At 39.3% G+C, this 20,257-nt stretch overlaps 1 protein-coding gene across 3 annotated transcripts in view; it reads right to left on the reverse strand.

Moving 5' to 3' along the window:
* pex5la (peroxisomal biogenesis factor 5-like a) overlaps positions 1 to 16,302 on the reverse strand; it is a 100,070-nt gene extending 83,768 nt beyond the window's left edge. For 2 of the 3 annotated variants that reach the window (XM_044200082.1, XM_044200080.1), the window contains exon 1: positions 15,682 to 16,301. In XM_044200082.1, the coding sequence (XP_044056017.1) occupies positions 15,682 to 15,702 (21 nt within the window). In that variant the 5' untranslated portion in view covers positions 15,703 to 16,301. Of the gene's footprint in view, positions 1 to 15,681 lie in introns of all 3 variants that reach the window. The other variant, XM_044200079.1, reaches the window with a different exon arrangement.
* Between the last annotated feature and the right edge of the window lie 3,955 nt (positions 16,303 to 20,257).

Here is a 20,257-nt window from a genome sequence, read left to right on the forward strand (position 1 = left end):
GACATGATAGCATTCTTGAGGTTGGGTAAGGTGAAGGAAAGGAGTAGGTATAGAGAAATGTTGAAAGTAGAAAGGTTAAGCTCTTGAGTGGTCTTTGTCAAAGTTGGGCGAGTTTAGATGACAATGATGTGATAGGAGACAGCCGGCTTCCCCTCAAATTAGAAGCATTTTTCTTTTTTCAGCAGTGCCACTACAGGATGATGTGGTCATTGCTTTTACTTTAAAATGGGGTTGCGGATTAAATTTAAAAAAATATTCCTCCGTGAGATGCAGTTGCTGAGGTTAAAGACCACTTTAGAGTAGTTGTATAGTAAATTTAGAAAAGTAATTTTGAATTTATTCAGTAGAACCATGTTTCACTGCCTGACTGCACCCAATTGAGCCCAAGTCTTTTCTATGACCTTTTCATCGGACTGTATAGATTCCTCTGTAGTTGAGCTGGAAACAAAACAACAGTGCCAAGCCTGAGAAAATACTCTACTGGCTGCTGGTATGCTTTAAGTACCATGGACATGCAACTCTTATCTCAACAGTTTACTTATCTTTTGTAAGCTGGAACAAGATTAATGTTTCGTAGTAAGGTCTCGACTCTAAATGAACTTGAGTGAATCTTGCTTTGCTTCCTTACATTAATTTCAAAAATACATTTAATAGATTTTCTAAAATAACCCTGTGATACAGTATTTTAATATCTATACATTATTAGATGATAGTCAAAGGTAATCATCCACTGAGATTAATCACATGGGAGTTTTCAGCAGACCAGAAATAGAAGTGGATTGTGATTCATTATCTTTACTGGAAGTTTATTTCCATCCATTCATGCATCCAGAGGCTTCAACAGCCCGTGGTGTGCATTGGTGCGTTTTTTCCCTGGCCTACATGATTGAGCCACATCACTTTCTTACACTGCAGGGCATTAGTGAGAGCTGAAACGGCAGGCAGCTACTTTCCAGGCGCAGCTCTCCTGTTGTTCAAGAACAATTTAGCATCTACAGGACTTGTGAAAGTTGGATTTTGATCTGTGTAACATTGGCTGCATTTGAAAATCTTAAATCCTACATCAGATTTATTTCACACACTGCAGAATTTTGCTGAAGCAAACATTTATGTTATTAATGTTAGCATAATGGTATTAGTTAGCCAACTAATGGTTGAAGACACATTGAAATAAAAAATGCTTTAAGTTCTAATCATGTGCCCCTGTGTTAATTGTTAATTTATCTCTTGATATATAAATATCTCTTGGTATTTCTTTCCTGGTGTATAAGTAAATGTCAAGAATATGGTATAAAATATGTAAAAAATGTGTTGTTTTTTTTTATCAAAATAGCACACTTTCCTGTAAAATGCATTTTTATTACTCATCTTGAGGAGGTGTGTATTTGGCTCTTTGGATCTCATATTCCATTTCACTAGGAAATACATCATTATTATGGAAGCTAAAGACACTGTCACTGTTTTACTGTGACTTTAAGAAAAGAAAGATGTGACTTGGTGGGCTACACTAGGTGGGTTGCACAAAGCATGCATGGTATGAAAATTAATTAAACAAAACAAAATATTAACACTTTGTTGTAAAACCTTCATAACACTGCAAAATGAATACCTAAGGAGTCATGGCAATTCATCTACAGGGGTGAATGGACAGTACAGTGCCCTCAAACGTATTCTGTCTTAAAAGACTCAATGCATTTGACTGAAATTCACACAGGTTAACTTATCTAGGGCGCAGAAAATTGGACGGCCATGCTCTTACAGGAAAGTGACCCTCTAATAAATAGCTTGTATACTTTCAATTAAAGGAATGGAAAGAACATAAAGTGCCTTTAAATTTTACTTTGTATCGAGTGTAGTACAGATATTTTTTGAGTTAGTTACACATTTTTAAGCAAGAATTTAACTCCCCAAATATTAAATATATTCCACTAACATTTGTGGTGGTGCTTTTGAGTGATATAACAAAATCAGGAAATGTGTCATTAAAATTTTGAATTAACTGGAACATCCTCCTGCTTTTAATGCCACAATAAACCGAAGACTGAGACAAATTAACATCTCAGTAAAAGAGTGGTGTGTGTGTGTGTGTGTGTGTTTCACTGTGTTCTACCTAATGCTGCAGGCAATTTTAAATGTGAAAGTTAACAGGATGAAACACTATGGGCTAGATTTACTGCGGCTCCTGATGTGTGCCCCAAACACATGCATTATATTGATCAAGAAGACGCACCACGCTGGAGTCGCAGTTTGAGTGTCTGCAAGGTGCACCTCTCTTCTCATTGCATACGCATTTAAGGGAGGACCGCGCAAATAATAGGAGGAAACATGTTAACAGAGTAGGGATGTACCAAATATCTTATTTATTTTTTTACATTCGAATGTCTGTTGTTATATGACATCATAACCCTAAAAAAAACCCAAATCCTCAGTTTGAATAAAGTGATTCATTGGATTAAATGAGTTAGTCTTTAAAGGCAGAATGATTAGGATTTGTCAATTTTGTCAACAATTCAAAGTTGGCCCCATGCAGAGAGATAGAGAGAGAGAGAGCGAGAGAGAGAGACAGAGAGAGAGCGGCGGTGGTTGAGCCAGCTGGAGAGTGAACAAGGAGAGTGAGCGGCACTAGCAAGAACAAAGCAGTGAATCAGACAAATAAAGAGTTATTTTCTGATTGTTTCATGACGGTTACATTGTAAAGCACAAATAAACACGGCAATTGCATTTGCAAACTCAATGGAAAATGCAGCGCAATGCCATTTTCTTAGTAAAGCTGGCCCTCTCTATATGCTAGCATCCACATGAGAGCACATGTGTATACACACACACACACACACACACACACACACACAAACCACCAGATTTTTGGATACATTAAACTCTTAATGAAGCATCTTGGTACTTTGACATCTGCTTCTCTCTCTGCGAGGAGAGGACTTTTTATTAGGATTTTGTTATTAGAAAGTTACTGGTTCTAACCTCCGGACTGGCTGGGAAAAGTAATGACTTAGGCCAAATTGAAGTTCTCCCCACCTCTAAAACCACTCTCATCAAGGTGAACCTGAACAAGGTGCTTAACTCCCAACTGGTCCAGTCGAACTGCACAGTGGAGGGGACAGTGGATGTAATGGGAATCTCCCAGATGAGAATGTGTGCAATAGTTTCAGGCAATACCCTTTTATTGATGACAGTGTACTATAGTTTCTGCCTTATTAAAGTCATTGTGTTTTCATTGTTTCATTGACTGTGATAGAGAGCTATAATTGTGGGGAGCAGAAGATTTTCAGTGGAAAAGGCTATTCTAGATTTTTGTTACTGAAAAGGAGAGGATAACTGACCCTTTTTTTCCAACTTCATTCATGTTGTATTCACTCTGAACAGTCTTCACCTGGCATCAGAAACGTGTTGGAGAAAACACAAATAGCCCAAGCTGACCAATCACAGTTCTTGTTGTCTCCATGCGGTATCTCTATAGCCGTCGTAGCCCCTACGTGTAGTTACTTTTTTAGGGAGGCACATATCAGCTGAGGCATAGCCTACGGAAAACATATTCCTCTCAAACAAACAAACATACCGCACACACACAGGTAGAAAGCTTGAACAGCCCAAAATAGCAACAAACTCTGGTATCTATATTACTTGAACTAGACGTTTCCATAGCCAGCAAGCCCCTAAATGATGCACAGGTCTCGTTCCTCAGATGCAGACGCTGTCACAGCCACACAGGAACACCTACACTCTCATTGCCTCTGTCAGTGATGGATTACACTGAGAGAGGAATCAATTGGAGGATACAATGGAACAACGTTCATTTTGCCACAAGAGATGGGGGTTGTTGAAATGAATAGGTATCTTTATAAACAGGGACATAAAGTAAGATGTTCCTTTGTTTTGCTGTTATGTCTACATTGCTGTCTTCCTGTCTTCGGCATCCTCAATATACATACTCTGTCTTGTTCCCAAATCACTAAAATGTCACATCATATTCAAACATTTGTTTTTCTCCTTCAAGGTAGTTGTTCCCACTGAAAATACAGTCCCGCACTGTTCTTACCCTCTTTGTATCCCTTGCTCATTCTCCACATGGATGTGAAACTCTCGTCCTTATAGTCCAGCAGCTAACTGCATGTTTCCGACAGAATTCTTCAAATGGTGATCAAAACTTTGGCAGTACTATTTTTAATTATAATAATGAGAATAAAATAATTTAATTTTTCACAGAACAGTTTTGCAGAAAAAGAAAACCAATTAGAAATTAATGTGCACAAAGAGTTATCAATCATCAAATAATTGTTTATCCCTAATCATAACCATTTCCAATTTCAAGAACTCAAGGCACACAACTCTCCAGTACACCATGCTTTATTCGCATCCCCACATCCCTAATCCCTAACAGTGTACACATGTAATGTAAGGAGTAAAAAAAAAGCCTAAATTTGTGAGACTGACACCTGCTGTTGAAAAGTGGCTCTCACCTGTAGGCTGGTCTTTGGTGCCAGGTGAGTTCACACTCTACTAAAGATTTCTGATAGTGATATCACTTGACACCAAAGATCAGCCAATAAAAGAGGGTCATTTCAGTACCCTTTTTTTACTCTTCAACACTGGTGTGACTCAAAATGTGTCTGCCCAGAAGCAACACATGACCTGGCTCTACATTTCCAATTCTAATATATTTGAATATATTTTAAAAATTGTTCAGGGCTGTTCCTAACTCACCAGAGCTGACCAAAGGGAAGAATGGTTACCACTATTATGAACCGTAAGACTCAAATTAACTGCAAAACAAAGTGAATTTGTGATTTTATTTATAATAATATTTGTGAGTGTTTTAATTAGTGTGTGTGAGTGTGTGTGTGTGATGACTGCTTTGTGTGACTGTTGTACATGTAATTTGTTTTCAGGTCTGACTTGTAAAAGAGATCTTGAGCTCAATGAAACTTCCTGAATAAATAAAGCTTAACTAACACACACACACAGACACACAGACACACACACACACACACACACACACACACACACACACACACACACACACACACACATAATTTAGGTTGGTAAATTGGCCTCAGGAGAAAACCCATGCAAGATTTGATGCCTGCATCATCATATTAACATGTATGTTTCATCGTTCACTTGGCTGCCAAGAAATCTTGTTCATTCCCTGCAAGTACGGAGAGAAGTCAGGGCTGAGCAGGGCCTTCGACCTCTTCCCTGGCACACTGCTACAGCTCCTGTCATGTCGAGAGAGATGAATCACACGTCCATGCCTTGCCTTATTACCTACACTTGTGTGAACATGCCTGCATGCTCACAGGCATACATGCACACAGTAGCATGCAGGTATTGTATGTGCATCTGGAAAATGCAAACTCATACTGTAAGCTTCTATCTGCACATATTCAGGCACATGCAGTCAGATTGAGGCCCGTGGGGCTGCTCCAGGCGAGGAGTTGGTCCTGCTCTGCTAACGAAACCTTCCTGCCTTTAGACCTCTCAGATGGTGTACCCTTGAACTCTCCATACATCCCATCTGTACACCCAGCTCCTCTCTGTGCTCCCCTCTGCAGCCCAGCCCTCAACTTCTGCCAGGGAATTCATTAACTGCATGTCTCATAGGTATTTATAGAAATGCAACGCAATTCCCTCTCACCCACTTCCAACAGACAAACTCATACAGAAAGTTATGGTGCATAGACACTGAAATGCACTTTTGGATTTGAGATACACTTAGTGAACAACTGAAGGAAAGTGGTATAATTTGATCTTTCCTCTTGCCTCCTTTACTTCCCCTGTCTTCACTTAGAGGATCAACTGCTGTAAATCCATCCACCTCAAAACACTAAACAAATTCCATATTTACAAATTTTCTGTGCGTGTCTTTGCAAAAAAATGTAAATTTCCACATTTTTCAGCTAATTCAGCGTGTACAAATGACATCAAAGATTCCTATTTCCACTTCAGCCTTACACAAGAGAGCTTTGGAGAGACAAATGATTGGTTCATGCAGCAAAAAGCTCTTGAAATAAATTTAACGGAAATTAGAGCAGCTTCAGTTAACATTTCATTATTTTGACTTCTCTGCAAACAGCTTGCTTTTTCCTGCTGTAAACTACCGGGTAGCGCTCAGTTGTAAGTACAGGGCTGAGAAGTGTTGAAATTGTCATCAGTGGTGATCATGAGAGGGAGGTAATTGATATTTGTGGGTACACGCTAATTGCTGTGATAATATGCAGACCTTGGTTTTTTCAGAGAGTTCTCCTGCAGTTATCTGACAAGATCACTGGCTCAGAGGGGAAAAGCTATTGTGTAGGGCTGAAGGTGAAGATAGAGTTGCTAGGTTCAAATCCAGAGGCACGATGTCGGTAGTCGGCAAATCAAAAGATGAGTATCTCTTACTCGAGGCGCGAAAACAGATTCTCCCAGCGAAGTGATGAGAGCCATGAGAAAGACGAGAGCAGTGTTTTATGTGTTCACCACGTAGAAACAGCCTTTGGATATAACTCACTTCTAATGTGTAATTCTGTCCACACTATCCATTCTTAGTTTACTGTAGCTTCTGTATCCTGAAAAAGCACAAAGAGAGAGCCAAACATAACATGCATGAGTGTATCTGTTTGTTTAAACTGTATTAACTGTATGAGCTTTGAAAAATTAACTCTATCTTAGAAACAGGAGTTATTAGGCAGCAGAAAATGATATGAATTTGTCAGTTTTATGAATGTGATTCAATTAACTTTTAAGCTTCCAATAACCCTTCTAAATATTTTCATTTAGAGCTTAAATCATTAGTAGATAAATCAATAAGTTGATTATTAGTAAAACAATCACACTAAACATTTTTGATAATTGATTAAGCAAGAAGCCAATTTATGGTTACCATAAATGGCATAGCTGTGGGTCCACGTGACATAAATTTCGTCATCTGCCTGTTCGCACTACAGTGTGAGCATTAAGTGCGCTCACTGTGCATGTGCTAGACAAGTAACCTGGACACTTGTTTCGTATACTGTATGTATGTAATGTATTCCCCATCCTTGGTCCTATTTTCATTAAGCAGTCGCACACAGTTTTCTTTTTTTGATGTCTACCATGTCTGCCACCATAGTTTATTATGTTAGCATGCTAACATTTGCTAATTAGCAATAAACATAAAGCTGAGGCTGATGGGAATGTCATTTGTTTTGCAGGTATTTGGTCATAAATCAAAGTACTAGACAAACTGAAATTTTGCCCTGATGATGCAGGTAGAGGAGAAGTAAAGAGATCACCACCAAAGTTGATACAATTAATCTTGTGGGAAACATGAATATCTGAACCAAATTTCACAGCAATTGTTCGATACTTATCGAGACATTTCACTAAAAACCAAAAATGTAAACCTCATGGTGGCCCTAGAGCAGAGGCTTTCAAACTGTGAACTTCAACTCCTGTAAGGAGTGGAATGGGGGTTCAGAGGGAGAGATGAGGGAGAGTTAGCAGTGGTTGTAACACACAGCTCATGGAAGCAATTAGGTACTTGAAGTGGCAAAATGAAGCATTGAAGTATTTCGGTCTGGACCAAAGTGGTGGACTGACCAACAGACCAACATTGCCATGCCAAACATTTGCTTCTCAAATATGAAGATTTACTGCTTTTCTTTGTTTAATATCATTGTAAATTCAGTATCTTTGGAGTTTGGACTGTTGGTTGGACAAAACAAGACATCTGAAGACTTCACCTTGGGATCTGGGAAATTGTGATGGACTTTTTTCAAAATTATATAGACTAAAGGTTTAATTGATTAAAAGAAAACATAATAGGCAGCTTAATCTTTAATATCTTTTTATTATTGCTATTTGGAGTAGTGGAAGTAGCATAGAAGTACAGTTCAAGAAGAAACAAAGCTGGATTATCTTTTTCAGTTAAATTAGTAAACTAAATTAGTAGTAAATTAGTGTCTGATGTGGAGTCACAGACGTTGTGCACAATCTGCGTATTTTGTAAATTTACAGAGGAGGGTTGGCACTAACTCATCACTGCGCAGTCCCTTTAAATATGTATCTAGGAGAAAATCCTGCTCACATCTGCCACAGTGAAGTGCATATTTGTTTATCAGCAGCTCTTATCCATGATAGCTCACATCTCCCCGGAGGACCAAACACATGCTTTCTCCACTCCGGCACTGAGACGCCTGGTTTCTGGAGCAAATTAATTCCCAGTTGGAGAATGACTGGTATGAATGGGTTGGGCGAGAGAGAAAGATGGGCTACCCATTCTTCTGCACAGCCCTCTGCTCCCAGTAACAAAGATGCTGGGGCTTGTCCTACTTTTGTGGGAAGAAAAATGTGGCTTTGTACAGTAGCTCAGGGTACTCTCCATGTGGGGCTGCGGGGGGTGCCGTGTTAACTGACTTTGAGCAAAAAGATACCCAGAGGAAATCTACCAATAGAGAGAATGATGTAGAGCTGTGAAGCATTGATTATATTACCTTCTCAGATACAGGCTTTTTGCTTGAGAAAGCCTGCTATACTTGTTGACATTTGGTGTGTGCATGTGTGTGTGTCAGCCTGTAGTTCAGACCCCATGACATTCAGTCTGAGACTCATAATGTTGTGCAAGGCTTGTGAGCTGCTACTCTGCCGCGGTGTAGACAACACTTATCCTCTGTCACCCTTTCTGTCAAAATCATTTGAAAATAATTGGAAGTAAAACTTGCTGTTGAAAAATAAAGGTTGCATGAAATAAAAAATTACTTATGTTGTGGCCTAGGTTGGACATACTGTTGGTTGTTGATATATCAAATCAATCTCAGATAACGTAAAATTCACTTCTGTGTTTGTTTACATCAAAATAACATTCTTTTCTCCACTGCATGCTTAAGCTAATTAGCACTATCATCAGGAGTGTGGTGCCAGAGATGTGAACTTGATTGTTAGTTTAAAAAACGTTTGTCATTTGTCACAAAGTGTCACAGTTTTGGTTGGAATGGTCGGTTTTTACTTATGAAGCTTCAGTAATAATCATGCATGTATGTTCAAATCAACTCCCTCCTGACATAAAATCCCACATCTTGTTTCACACAGAAACACATCAAAACATGAATTACAATCTTAAAGCTATTGCATGGGATCATTTAGTAGGTTTTTGACTTATTTAAATATTTAAAATATGAATGTAGCATCTGTCATTTATCAAACAGCTGATTTACAGAAACTTAAGACACCAATAAAGCTGCAATCTCCTTATTGTTTACAATAGCAAAGATTTTGTTAGAATATATATTTTGAAATCCTGAAGGCTTCTGTCTGTTTGTCAGTCAAATTGATGAATTGCAGTCAGAGAATATCTATAATCTGACTCAAATCACAATAATCAATGATTGAATAGGATTGCTCTATCAAGTATGTAAAAGGATCTTCAGTGAGCAGACAATAACCAGTGCAAGGTTATTAATAAGCAATTACATTTTAGGCGTTTGGCTTAAATCATAGATTGATATACTGAATAATGAGGGCAAATATTTTGTTTTCACTTCACTTAAACAAATAAATGCTTCACTTTGGGCGAATGAATCCCTGTCAAAACTTATTTGAATATGTAAACAACTCTATGTAATCAGTCTGAAAACACGGCTTTAGCAGTTTTTATAAGACAGTCTGTTTTGTGAGGGGTACAATGATGGGACATGAATACTCAGGAAGCCCAGTCTCATTGTTTCAATCCCATCACAGCTCTGGATTTTGTCAGTGTTAAATCAGGATATTAACTATGGATTACATTCTCAAACAGGGAAGAGTGATAGGTCTCTAGGTCTCACACACTGTACACAGACACACACTCCTTCTGTCACACTTTGACTGTAATGAAATGTAGCACAACGTATGACAGAGACCCAGGAGATCCTGATTTCATCACATTGTCTCAGTCAGCAGGAATTCATCATCATCAATGTGAAATTTTGAGGGACAGAGTACGGACTTGATTAAAATGTACATAAAATAAATATAAATGTAATATAAAATGACTGACTGTCTCCTCCCTCCACTCCCTTCATCCCTATCTCTCATATCCCCTTTCATCATTCACACCCACATCTGTCCCTAATGTTCACATTGTTTCATTTTTAATTATTTTGGAGGATGGATCTGTGGGTGTTAGGAGAGCACAGAGCACAGATGACAGTGAATGGCAAAATGACCAAATTCCCATGCTATGTGGACAAAAACAACAACCCCTTTCTCCTCAATCAGCTTATGGGACAACTGCTGCTGATGTATGCTTGAATCCCTCTTAGTCGCCCTCTAGTCCGCTTTACGATCTCCACAAGCTTCTCAGGGACTCTATAGAGTCTTAGCTACCCAGCCAGGGAGAAGGAGAGATTCCCATTATGCCCCTGCACTGTCACCAGTGACTGAGGACTAGATGCCAGCCACCTTGGTAAGCAAAATGCAAATCCTTTAGGTTGTTCATCCGGTCTCTTCAGCAAACTTCACTGTGTCTTTTAACATTTGTTTCTTTTTTTGTGAGCCGAGAGAGATATTTCCTCTGTTTGGGAGTGGCTGTGCAGTGGATTTTTGAAAAACACAGCTTGTGAACTATACATAATAATTCACTAAAATGTCTGTAAAAAGACGGAGTGAGTAACCCTAATGCTGGTTTAAGACCAGATTTTGTAAGTGCAAACAGTTTGTGTGAGTGTGTGTGCAAAATGTGGAGCAGCACATAACTTTCCAAAGCAGCCAACTAGGATGCTACGAATTACATCTGAACTAAAATGATCACAATATTAATTTTCTAACCTGGTATCCTCGGTCCTTTTCTGTCATGCTTGAGAGTTTTTACTCAAGTCCTGGTAGGATCACAGAGGATGTTTGCACCATTCTTCTTCTTATTTGCCTCCTGTCTATATCAGAATCCCATTGGACGCACATTGTGAAGGTCTGCGTATTTGGGGTCAAAGCTGAACTTCAGCTGCAAAACCTGCCAGAAAATCAGGTTATGTGCCGCTCTATCCATTGGAAATAATGTCCTTACTCTATGCAAATGTCAAACATGTGCTTTTGGTGTGAAAGCCCTGTAAGGCCACAAAGTTGCAAGAGGTTTTTTTAAAATCATCCACACACAAACCATTCAAATAAATATTTAAAACACAGTGTACAGTATTATCTCAAAATTCTGACATGAGCATAAACTCGGATAATGTAGGCTACATTGAGCATGTACATTAATAATATCACTATTATATTCCTCACGAAAAGGATTATGTAATCGTTAACCAATTTTGAAATGTTTAAGCAGCTAGCAAACATCCTCTTTAAAATAGGATTTTGTTCCTGTTTTAGTAAGAAGGCTGAAAAAGGAATTTCTCTTGAGTTATACACTTTTTTCATACCTTTCAGCACAACTTTACTGTCAAACAATGGCCTGTTTCTAGTCGGCTCCTCTCCTTCTAATTATCCTTTGGTGTGGAAGTGTATTTCTTTCTCTATTTTGCATTTGCATTTTGCATGCAGTGCTCATTTCTCACAATTTCCTGAAAATACAGTGAACAAACAGCTTTGGAATACCTACCACACATCTCCAACAAGGAGAGCAGTACAGTCTGTGGAGCTTTCGTTCCAGCCGGATACCACCTGATTTTACTCATTATCCTGGCTCCTGAAATAGTCAGGCCTATTAAATCATTCTTAATCAAGACCATGGTTCATTAAATCAAGGAGACTTTAAAATTGTCTCAGTGGAAAAAGCATTTAGGAACCCTTTGTCATGCCTGTAGCTGACCACCATGGCTGTATTGATGAAAGCCTCTTAGAGAAACAGTGAATAAAAGGAGGATATTTAGAAGACTTAAACCAGAGGTCAACATTCAAGAATGATGGCCTGATGGACTGTGCAGCTATGATTGATGAGTGCTTGTAATATGGTGTGAGGTGCATGCTTGCATAGACTGCTGGTGTTGTGATGCCCTGTTGACGTGTACGTCAACCGCTTGATTTGACTGCTCTGCTGTGTTTTTACTGTCTGTTGGTTGATTATTCTGCAACATCTCTTCAAGAGGTTTTCTTCCATTAAACACTACTTAATTTTTAGCATTGATTGGAATATTTTAAATCATTAGGACATCTTGTAACATGTTATTTTGCATTTCATAAAACACACTTGATTATGTTAATTAACTGCATTTTAATGTTTCAGTATCGAGCCAAGTCAGGTTAGGAGGGGAATAAGAACTCCAGTAACAAGATCTATCAGGACTTTGGTGTCCCTTGGGAGAACGTTTTTGACAGGTCTTGGCTACAATGAGGAGAAACCAAAAACTACAAAGAGATGCAGTAGGTTGCCACAAATATCCATAGCACCAAAACAGAACAGAAAACAGGAAATGCAAATAGAGAAAACTGATTCTGAGCAACTCAGCGATTTTTATATTGTATCAGTGGCCTATTTACTCTTGCAGAGTGGTGGAAGACAACCTCTAAACAAATAATATTTCACCCAACAAACCAAACTATATATACAAATCAGGAGCTTAATGAAAAGATGGTGATTGAAATCTTAAGAGACTTGTTCTACTTCTGATCAACTATAGCATCCATCCAAGTTTTCCCCCAGGGGACTTGGAATATGGTAATCAAATGATGTAACCATGTTGTGCTTAACAGAGCAAATATACAAAGGCCTTGGAGCATCACTTCTATTAAGCCAGGATATATTTTATACACACAGTACAAGTGCTTCTGTAATTAGATTCACTGTAAACATGAATGCCAAAGCAGGAAAACCAGTACAGCAATTACACTGCAATCTATAATATCAAAATGTTATGGGAAAGTGCCATCTGAGGGAGTATGAATGGAGACAATTGCAAGGTATTTCTTATAGGTTGTACATCAAAGCAAAAATATACAGTACATTGACTGAAACAATATCTCTTCTGGCTTTTTGTTTTGATAAAGATGAGCAGCCGTGCTGAATCAGCTTGCCTCGCACCATCTTCAGTTGCACCTTCACAGAAAGAGCAATGAGGCTGACATCCACACCTCTGAATCACTTTTCTTCAAATGCAATCAATCTTTTCCAACACTTGATACAATAAGGTGATCCTCTGCTCACAAAAATGGAACAACTTGGTAAATTGGTAACTGCATGATGCTTTTAAGACAAAAAAGCATGATGGCAGCATTATATTTCTCCCAAGCAGCACTGGTCATGCCAAACTTGGATATTAACCATGCAGAGACCCCAGCCAACCATGAGGACAAGATTTGGCGTTGTTCATGAAACTCACGCCAAGATATTTGATCCACCCAATATTGTATCATCCGCTGCAGATCCACAGCAATTATGCAAACATGTTACTGTGTTTATGGAAAAACCTTATGCTTCATGGATTATACTGCCACATTAACCCATACGTATAGATACACCAGGTCACGGAGAAATGAGAAGGTCAACAAATGAAAAATACAATGAAAAGAAAAAGATAGGACATCCGTATCTTGTTCCCACAGCAAACTGCCTCCTGAGCCACAACACCATAAGCTGACAAATCTTTCTGACTGACAATCGTGTAATAACGAAGGACTTACAAGTGTATCTACTATGAGGAAGGAAATCTGATAGCTCTGATTATCAGCGACTGACTGATGCTGCATCACTGTGGCATCAAGAAGTGTGTACAGTATGAGCTTCATTTAAAATTCCAAGCTATGGAGACTCACAACTCTCAATGATTTATGCCCCAAGTCTGCATTCAGAGGTTGTGTAGACACAATGAATTATGTAAAAATGAAGATTTTAGAGTGCATGTTCAACATTCATGTAATGTTTTACTATGTTGTAAAGCAATATATACTGTGACTTAGATAAAATGGATGCAAGATATGATAAAGCTCACATTTCAGGACTCTTGAAAATCTGTTCCACTTCAAAAAGTTGTGTTGTTCTGAAAGCATGCACCCTCACCTAAATTTGTCTTTTTAAAATACAAATTTTGCACAAACATCACAATGAAATGTAAATTATAAAATACAGCATGAACTTGTTTCGGAGCATTTTAAAAGAGAGAGTTAGAGAAAGTTTTCGAAATGTTGTATATTTGTCTGTAGCTGTCGAACCCCACCCATTCCCCACACAGGCAATACATTATTTCCACTCTCTATCTGACAAAGGTCTGGCAGTATTACTCACAGATCCAGGTAGCTCTGATTTCATATGCACACACACTTGACTTCAAGGAGAAAGTGTTGTCAACATCAAGGTAAATGCATCAGTTATGCAAGTGAGCATCATGGCGAAAGATCCAGTACCAAAATATAGAGCATCTACTGTGCATTCACTGGACATTTGCTGCTAAATTACCCCCCATATAATGGTTGAGAAAGAGTAGTATCTTGTTTCAGTTCTGATCTAACAAGGCACAGTGTAATGACTTGCATGCATGTGATGAGAAACATATAAAGTGTAAGATTACTGAAACGTCATGGGATGAAACATGGAAAACTGTGATTAAAAGACAATACAGGGTTTAATTTTTGATTTTATGTCTTTTATGTACCATAACTCACAGGCTTTTCACTGACCCTTAACAAACACAACTGGGGTAATCCAGACAAGAACTGCCGACCGCCTTTTCATGCATTTTCAATGAATACTGCTGCTTGAGTAATATATCATGAAATATTAAATTTTGGACTTTAATGCTCCCGAGTACCGAGTCAGAACTGGTCTTTTATTACATAATCAACTATCTGGGAGCTGGAGTATATCTGTCAACCAGCAGTATTCATTTCATCTGTGAATCTAAAATAAAAAAGAGGCTGTCATTAACCACTGAGGGACTGTTTTGCACTATGAGTTTGTTGTGTGATTATATTGTATGTCAAACATGCAGTGTTGGAACAATTACATACTGTAGTCCTCTGATTTCTACAGAAGGAAAATAGCTGAGGCATGATCAAGCTGTTCATTATTCCAGTGTGTTTTGATCATTTTGTGCCTTCTTGTCTCAATTTTTGGTGTCTGAGTTGAGTTTCAGTCTCTACTGGTGATGTAACAAAAAGTATATTGTTAGTACTGTAGTTTGCTGTTTGAAAACTGACGTCAGATTGCATGGCGTCACGTGAGCATAAGCATGCATGTTAAGAAACTAATGATTTGCTGTTCCCCAGTTTTAGGGCTCCCTGCTTAAACCTTACAGGCTTACCTCCTGTTTACATTTGTCAAGCACCTGCACGTGCAATAGGCGCGCTACAGTAGCTCTCGCTCTCTGTTTTCTCAATGAATGTTGTAAATAATGTAGGTTATAGCTGACTAAGTAGAGTAGGTGCATTTATAGTTCCTTCCCTTCCCATCAATTAAAGCAATTTTACCAAAACGTCAAAGCCCCGCTGTCTTTTCAGCTGATCAGAGCAAACGTCCCTCAGTTAGGTAAGAGGTGAAAATGAACATTTGTTCCCCATTCTTAATAACACCACGCATGTCTCTGTCTCTGTTGTCAGCGTACAGTTAGTTGGAAACCTCTACTTGCCTCGGACTAAACGTGATTACCTCATATGCCTTGTGTAAAAAATGCCCTTGACATGAACTAGGCTGCATGTAGAAGTGCGCCCTGTGCGCCCACATCACTTAATTTATTCCATCACAACTAAAACAGTTCCTTTTCATGGACAATGAACAACCAAAAGAGGCTGCCTTCTTACCTGTAAATGCCCCTGGTACATATTGAGCACACAGTCAGTCGCGGATCTCTCCGTCAGTGGATCTTTAGACTTCTTCCAGACTTGTGAAGCAGAGAGAGAGAGTTGACAAAATAAAGCTGCAGCAGCGCTGTTGGGCAGGAGGTCCGGAGGAGCGCACAGAGCGGAGCTGTCCTCTCCTCAGGTGCTGAAGCTGATACCCATCCAGGATTTCTCCGCGCGGTGACACCGAGGCGCGCCTGGTGCAAGAGGAGTGCGTCGTCGGACCTTTCCTCACAGTGTGCAGACGCTGGATTATTTCAAGTACCGTTTTGGGTTATTAAAAGGCAAACCTGCAGTCCTTGTAGGAAAAAATCACCGCGATTTTAGTCTTCATCCTGAACGTATTGCAGTCGTCCACGTATCTCTCCTCTCTGTGTCTCTCACCTCGCCTCTGTCTCCCTCTCTCCTCCACTTCTCTCTCGGCGTTGGTTTCAATGTTTTGACGCTCCTCTGGGTTCAGTCTCTTCTTATAGTTCGCTCCTCTTTCCTGTTTGCTAACTACTCCCTCTGACCCAGCCCTCTTGTGCCTCCTCCACTGCTGACTTACTCCACAAGGAGGCACACAAGAACATTTCACTCACACTTGAGAGCATGTTCAGAAGAACACACAGAAAATGTCCAAAATGTAGGCCCTAAATGCAAATTATTCCACATTTATTTTGTCCGTTGATCTATCTGTCTGTAGCTATACAGCTTGTCTCTGTCCTTTGTCCTTTGTAAACAACTCATAGTAAGTTTGTTTGAAATATTTCTCAGTATCTCTAATTCTTTTCTGATGCAATTTATATTTACCTGTTTTGGCCAATTTCTGTGGATTTTCAATTGTTGAGACCATAGACTGTACATAAAGATGGACGTCATGACTTCCCTTCAAACGTGAAGCCAAAACTTCACGGCTGGCTGCGGTAGGTCATAAACCCCGCCTCCTCCATGGATGGGACATGAGCCAAACTAAAACTCAAAGTACAAGTCAAATAAATTTTTTCCAAAGATGGTTGCTGTCATTTTAGGTAGTTCTTATTATGCTGGTGTATGTTCAAGTGTTAATTTTTCTGATAAGTTTGGTTTTAATTAGTTATTTGATGCTATAAAAAGGGGGTTACACGTCATGATTGACAGCTGAAGCCGTATGGGCGCAACCTCGATTCCGCGGCTCCAACTCCGATCACTACTGCATAGACTCTGGCTCCAAATTACGTCAAAAGCGCAATAAATTTCCGTGTCCGGAACATTATGGCTTAATTTTTGTACAGTGGGAGGAAGTGGAGACGTGTCGTCCATCTATATATATAGTATATCAGAATCAGAATCAGAAATACTTTATTGATTCCCAAGGGGAAACTCTTTTGTTACAGCAGCTCACCTTTACGTCAGTGCACACAGGAATAGAAGTACTAAGCAAAAAATATAATACACTATAATACAGGTCAGGAAATAAATTAAGTACCAAGTGGGTATAGGTATAAAATAAGTGTGAAGTACAAAGTGGGTTTACCGGTTGATGATAATAATACGGTATAAGGTAATAGTGCATGACCATAGTGTATATGGTTGAAACATATGCTTATGTTCTTCTCTCAGTTCTCTGTTGCATATTATTATGTAACATATTGTGTAGTTGTGTAATTTTTCATCCTATATGCAGCAAAATAAATAAGAAATGTTATTAAAACGTTTTCACAAGTTTGTAAAATGGTAAGACATTTTTCGTCCTCTGTCCTTGATGGGTAAGATTCTTTGCCGAGAGATGACAAGACGGGACACATACACAGGACCACGAGTTGATCTTCAATCAGGCTGGGTTTAATATCAGCTGAGGAGCATTACAAGAATACTCAAAGGACCAAGAAAAGCTTAATGTATATATACCATTCTAGAAATTGACCTTTAACCTTAGTTAGGGCCACCCTTCTTAGTTACCTTCAAAACATGTTTATCTTACTTTCCTGGACCCGCCAAGACACATCTGGAAACTCTTTTTCATTGGGGCCCTGTCCTTTAAGTTACCTCATAACATGTCATTCCTGACCCATTCCTAACCCTGGAGCCCATAATGTTCCAAACAGATGTGGCCAGTTGATATATTATAGATAAACGTACTCTAAACTATAACACATGCAACTTCAACATGGATTGACTGATATTTAACCTAACAGTCCTGCATGTTTCCAGTTTTGGTAAAACACCGGCGTACCTGCACTGACCGACTCGTTAACTGCAGTTATTTCTAATTCAGTTCCAGACCCGACTCGGCCTGACGCATTAGAGAGATATCCTTGTGAGATATGGTTATGGGATAGAGGGCGTCCTATAGATGCACAGAGAAATCTGGGATCCATTTGCATATTGTTCCAGGAGACAGAAACCAGGTACACACAAATTGAGAAGAAATGTTTAGCAGAAGTATAGGCCTGAGAGGTTCCCTAAGAACCTGGTAGACATGGACAGATTCCGGCTAATCCCTGATCACAAGCCTTCTGTGCAACTGATTAACAGCAAAGATTTGGACTCTCATCGCACTCTTCCAGTGCGATGTCGGCGACCCCTGATGTGGTTCAATGCCAAAGGAGAATATGCACCATGAAAAACACTGACAACACCACAGAGACAGACGGTGCTTGTAATGTAAATACTGTCACTCACAGTTGCTAACATCACAGCACAAACTGGACATGATGAAGTCAGGGATGAGCAGCTGCAAAGTGTACTAAAGCTGATCAAAGATGGAAGGCCTGAATGATTGAGTAGCATCACACACAGTGCAAATGACTATTACACAGTAAAAAACTGTCAAAATGTGAGGGCCTTATGACACCAGGTAATTCCACAGTCAGTGAGACAGGAAATGTTAAAACGCGCATACATGACAGACATCAATACCTGTCAAAATGCAGAGAACGGGCAAAGGAAACTCTGTGTTGGCCTAAAATATCTGCTGATATTAAACACATGGTGGAAACTGCCACTTCTGCCAGGGAAACAAACGTATACAGTGCAAAGAGACACTACAACCTACACCTTTATCTGAACGATGTGGCAACGGGGAGCCACAGACGTGTGTGAATACAGATGCAAGCACTACATGGTGATATGAGACTATTGCTCATGTTACTTGGAAATTGTGCACCTGCCTGCCTACTACCACAACAGACAAGGTTGTAAAGTCATTGAAATCCACATTTGCAAGATTTGGTATTTAGCGATAACGGTCCACAAATGAAGAACGAAATGAAAAAAGAAGACTTTTGCAGACGGTATGACATTGTGCATGTCACTTCCAGTCCTCACAACCCTCAGGGTAATGGACATGCAGAGCATGCAGTTCAAACAGCACAACGCATCCTCAAACAAAATGACCCACTATTAGCATTAATGTGCTACAGAGCAACACTGACGACTTCTACTTGTGTTCTGAAAGATTCACACACAAACTTTTTTCTGTTGGATAAATAAGCACATAAGACAACAGTGAAGTTTTTCAAATATGGAGAGGAGGAGCAGAACCGCAGACTATTATTATTGCCTGTATTAAACATATAGTTTGCAGAATTACAGCCGGCACCGGTATTCATGCCAGCAGCTGCAGCAGCACCACCAATACAGGCTACATCAGCTGCCTGTTCACTGTCAGTAGCATCTTCTGTGTTGCTCCTCACCTTTCAGTATTTAAACATGAAAATAAAAGTTTGCATTATAGATTAATATACAATAATTAACTTAGTTTTGAGCCTCTCCCAAAATTTTATTTTAATGTCTTCAGTAATGTATTTCACACACTGCCCTTTATTTATACAGTAGCCTATGTCTTTTTCTGTTTATGTTTCATTCGCTGAATTTTCTTTAATGGGTTTAGCCTCCACAGCATGTCTGACTAAAAAACAACTTACATGCAAAATGTAAATGTTTCTGTGTGCAGTTTGCAGTTTGTGTAGGATTCTCCTGGTGTTCCATTTTCCTCTCACAGTCCAAAGACATACAGGTGAAATGGTGACTCTAAATTGCCATTTAGTGCAAATTTGAGTGTGTGTACGTCCTGTGATAGACAGTCCTCTGCATGCTGGGATGGGCTCCAGGGCTCACATATGGATAGATGGATTTTAAGTCTTTGGGAATGGACACTCTGTAATCAACAAACCTGTTTTATGTGACACAACAGCTATAAGTTATTCAAACTCATGTGCAGCAATTACAGTAAATGTTCTTCTTAAATCGTAGAAAGGGTTTCAGTCGTAGTCATATGGACACTGTTTTCAGAATCAAGATGTTTCGGCTCATTCTCAATTATGAAGAAATGGGACGGGAACTAGAAATTTAAGCTACTCTGTGTTATGGGAGCCGAAACGTCTTGATTCCGAAAACTGTGTCCAGATGACTACGACTGAAACCCTTTATGCGATAGAACACTCCTGGACGAATGAAGGACTACACCGTCTTGTTCTTCTTAAACCTGTAGTAACTGATTCTTTTGGCCACTTGGAGGAAGCAGAAACAAGTTGAACACAGCATTGACATGTTACCACTTTTTAAGTTTATATGG

This window comes from Siniperca chuatsi, linkage group LG6 (genome assembly GCF_020085105.1).
Source record: "Siniperca chuatsi isolate FFG_IHB_CAS linkage group LG6, ASM2008510v1, whole genome shotgun sequence".
Classification (NCBI taxonomy): domain Eukaryota; kingdom Metazoa; phylum Chordata; class Actinopteri; order Centrarchiformes; family Sinipercidae; genus Siniperca; species Siniperca chuatsi.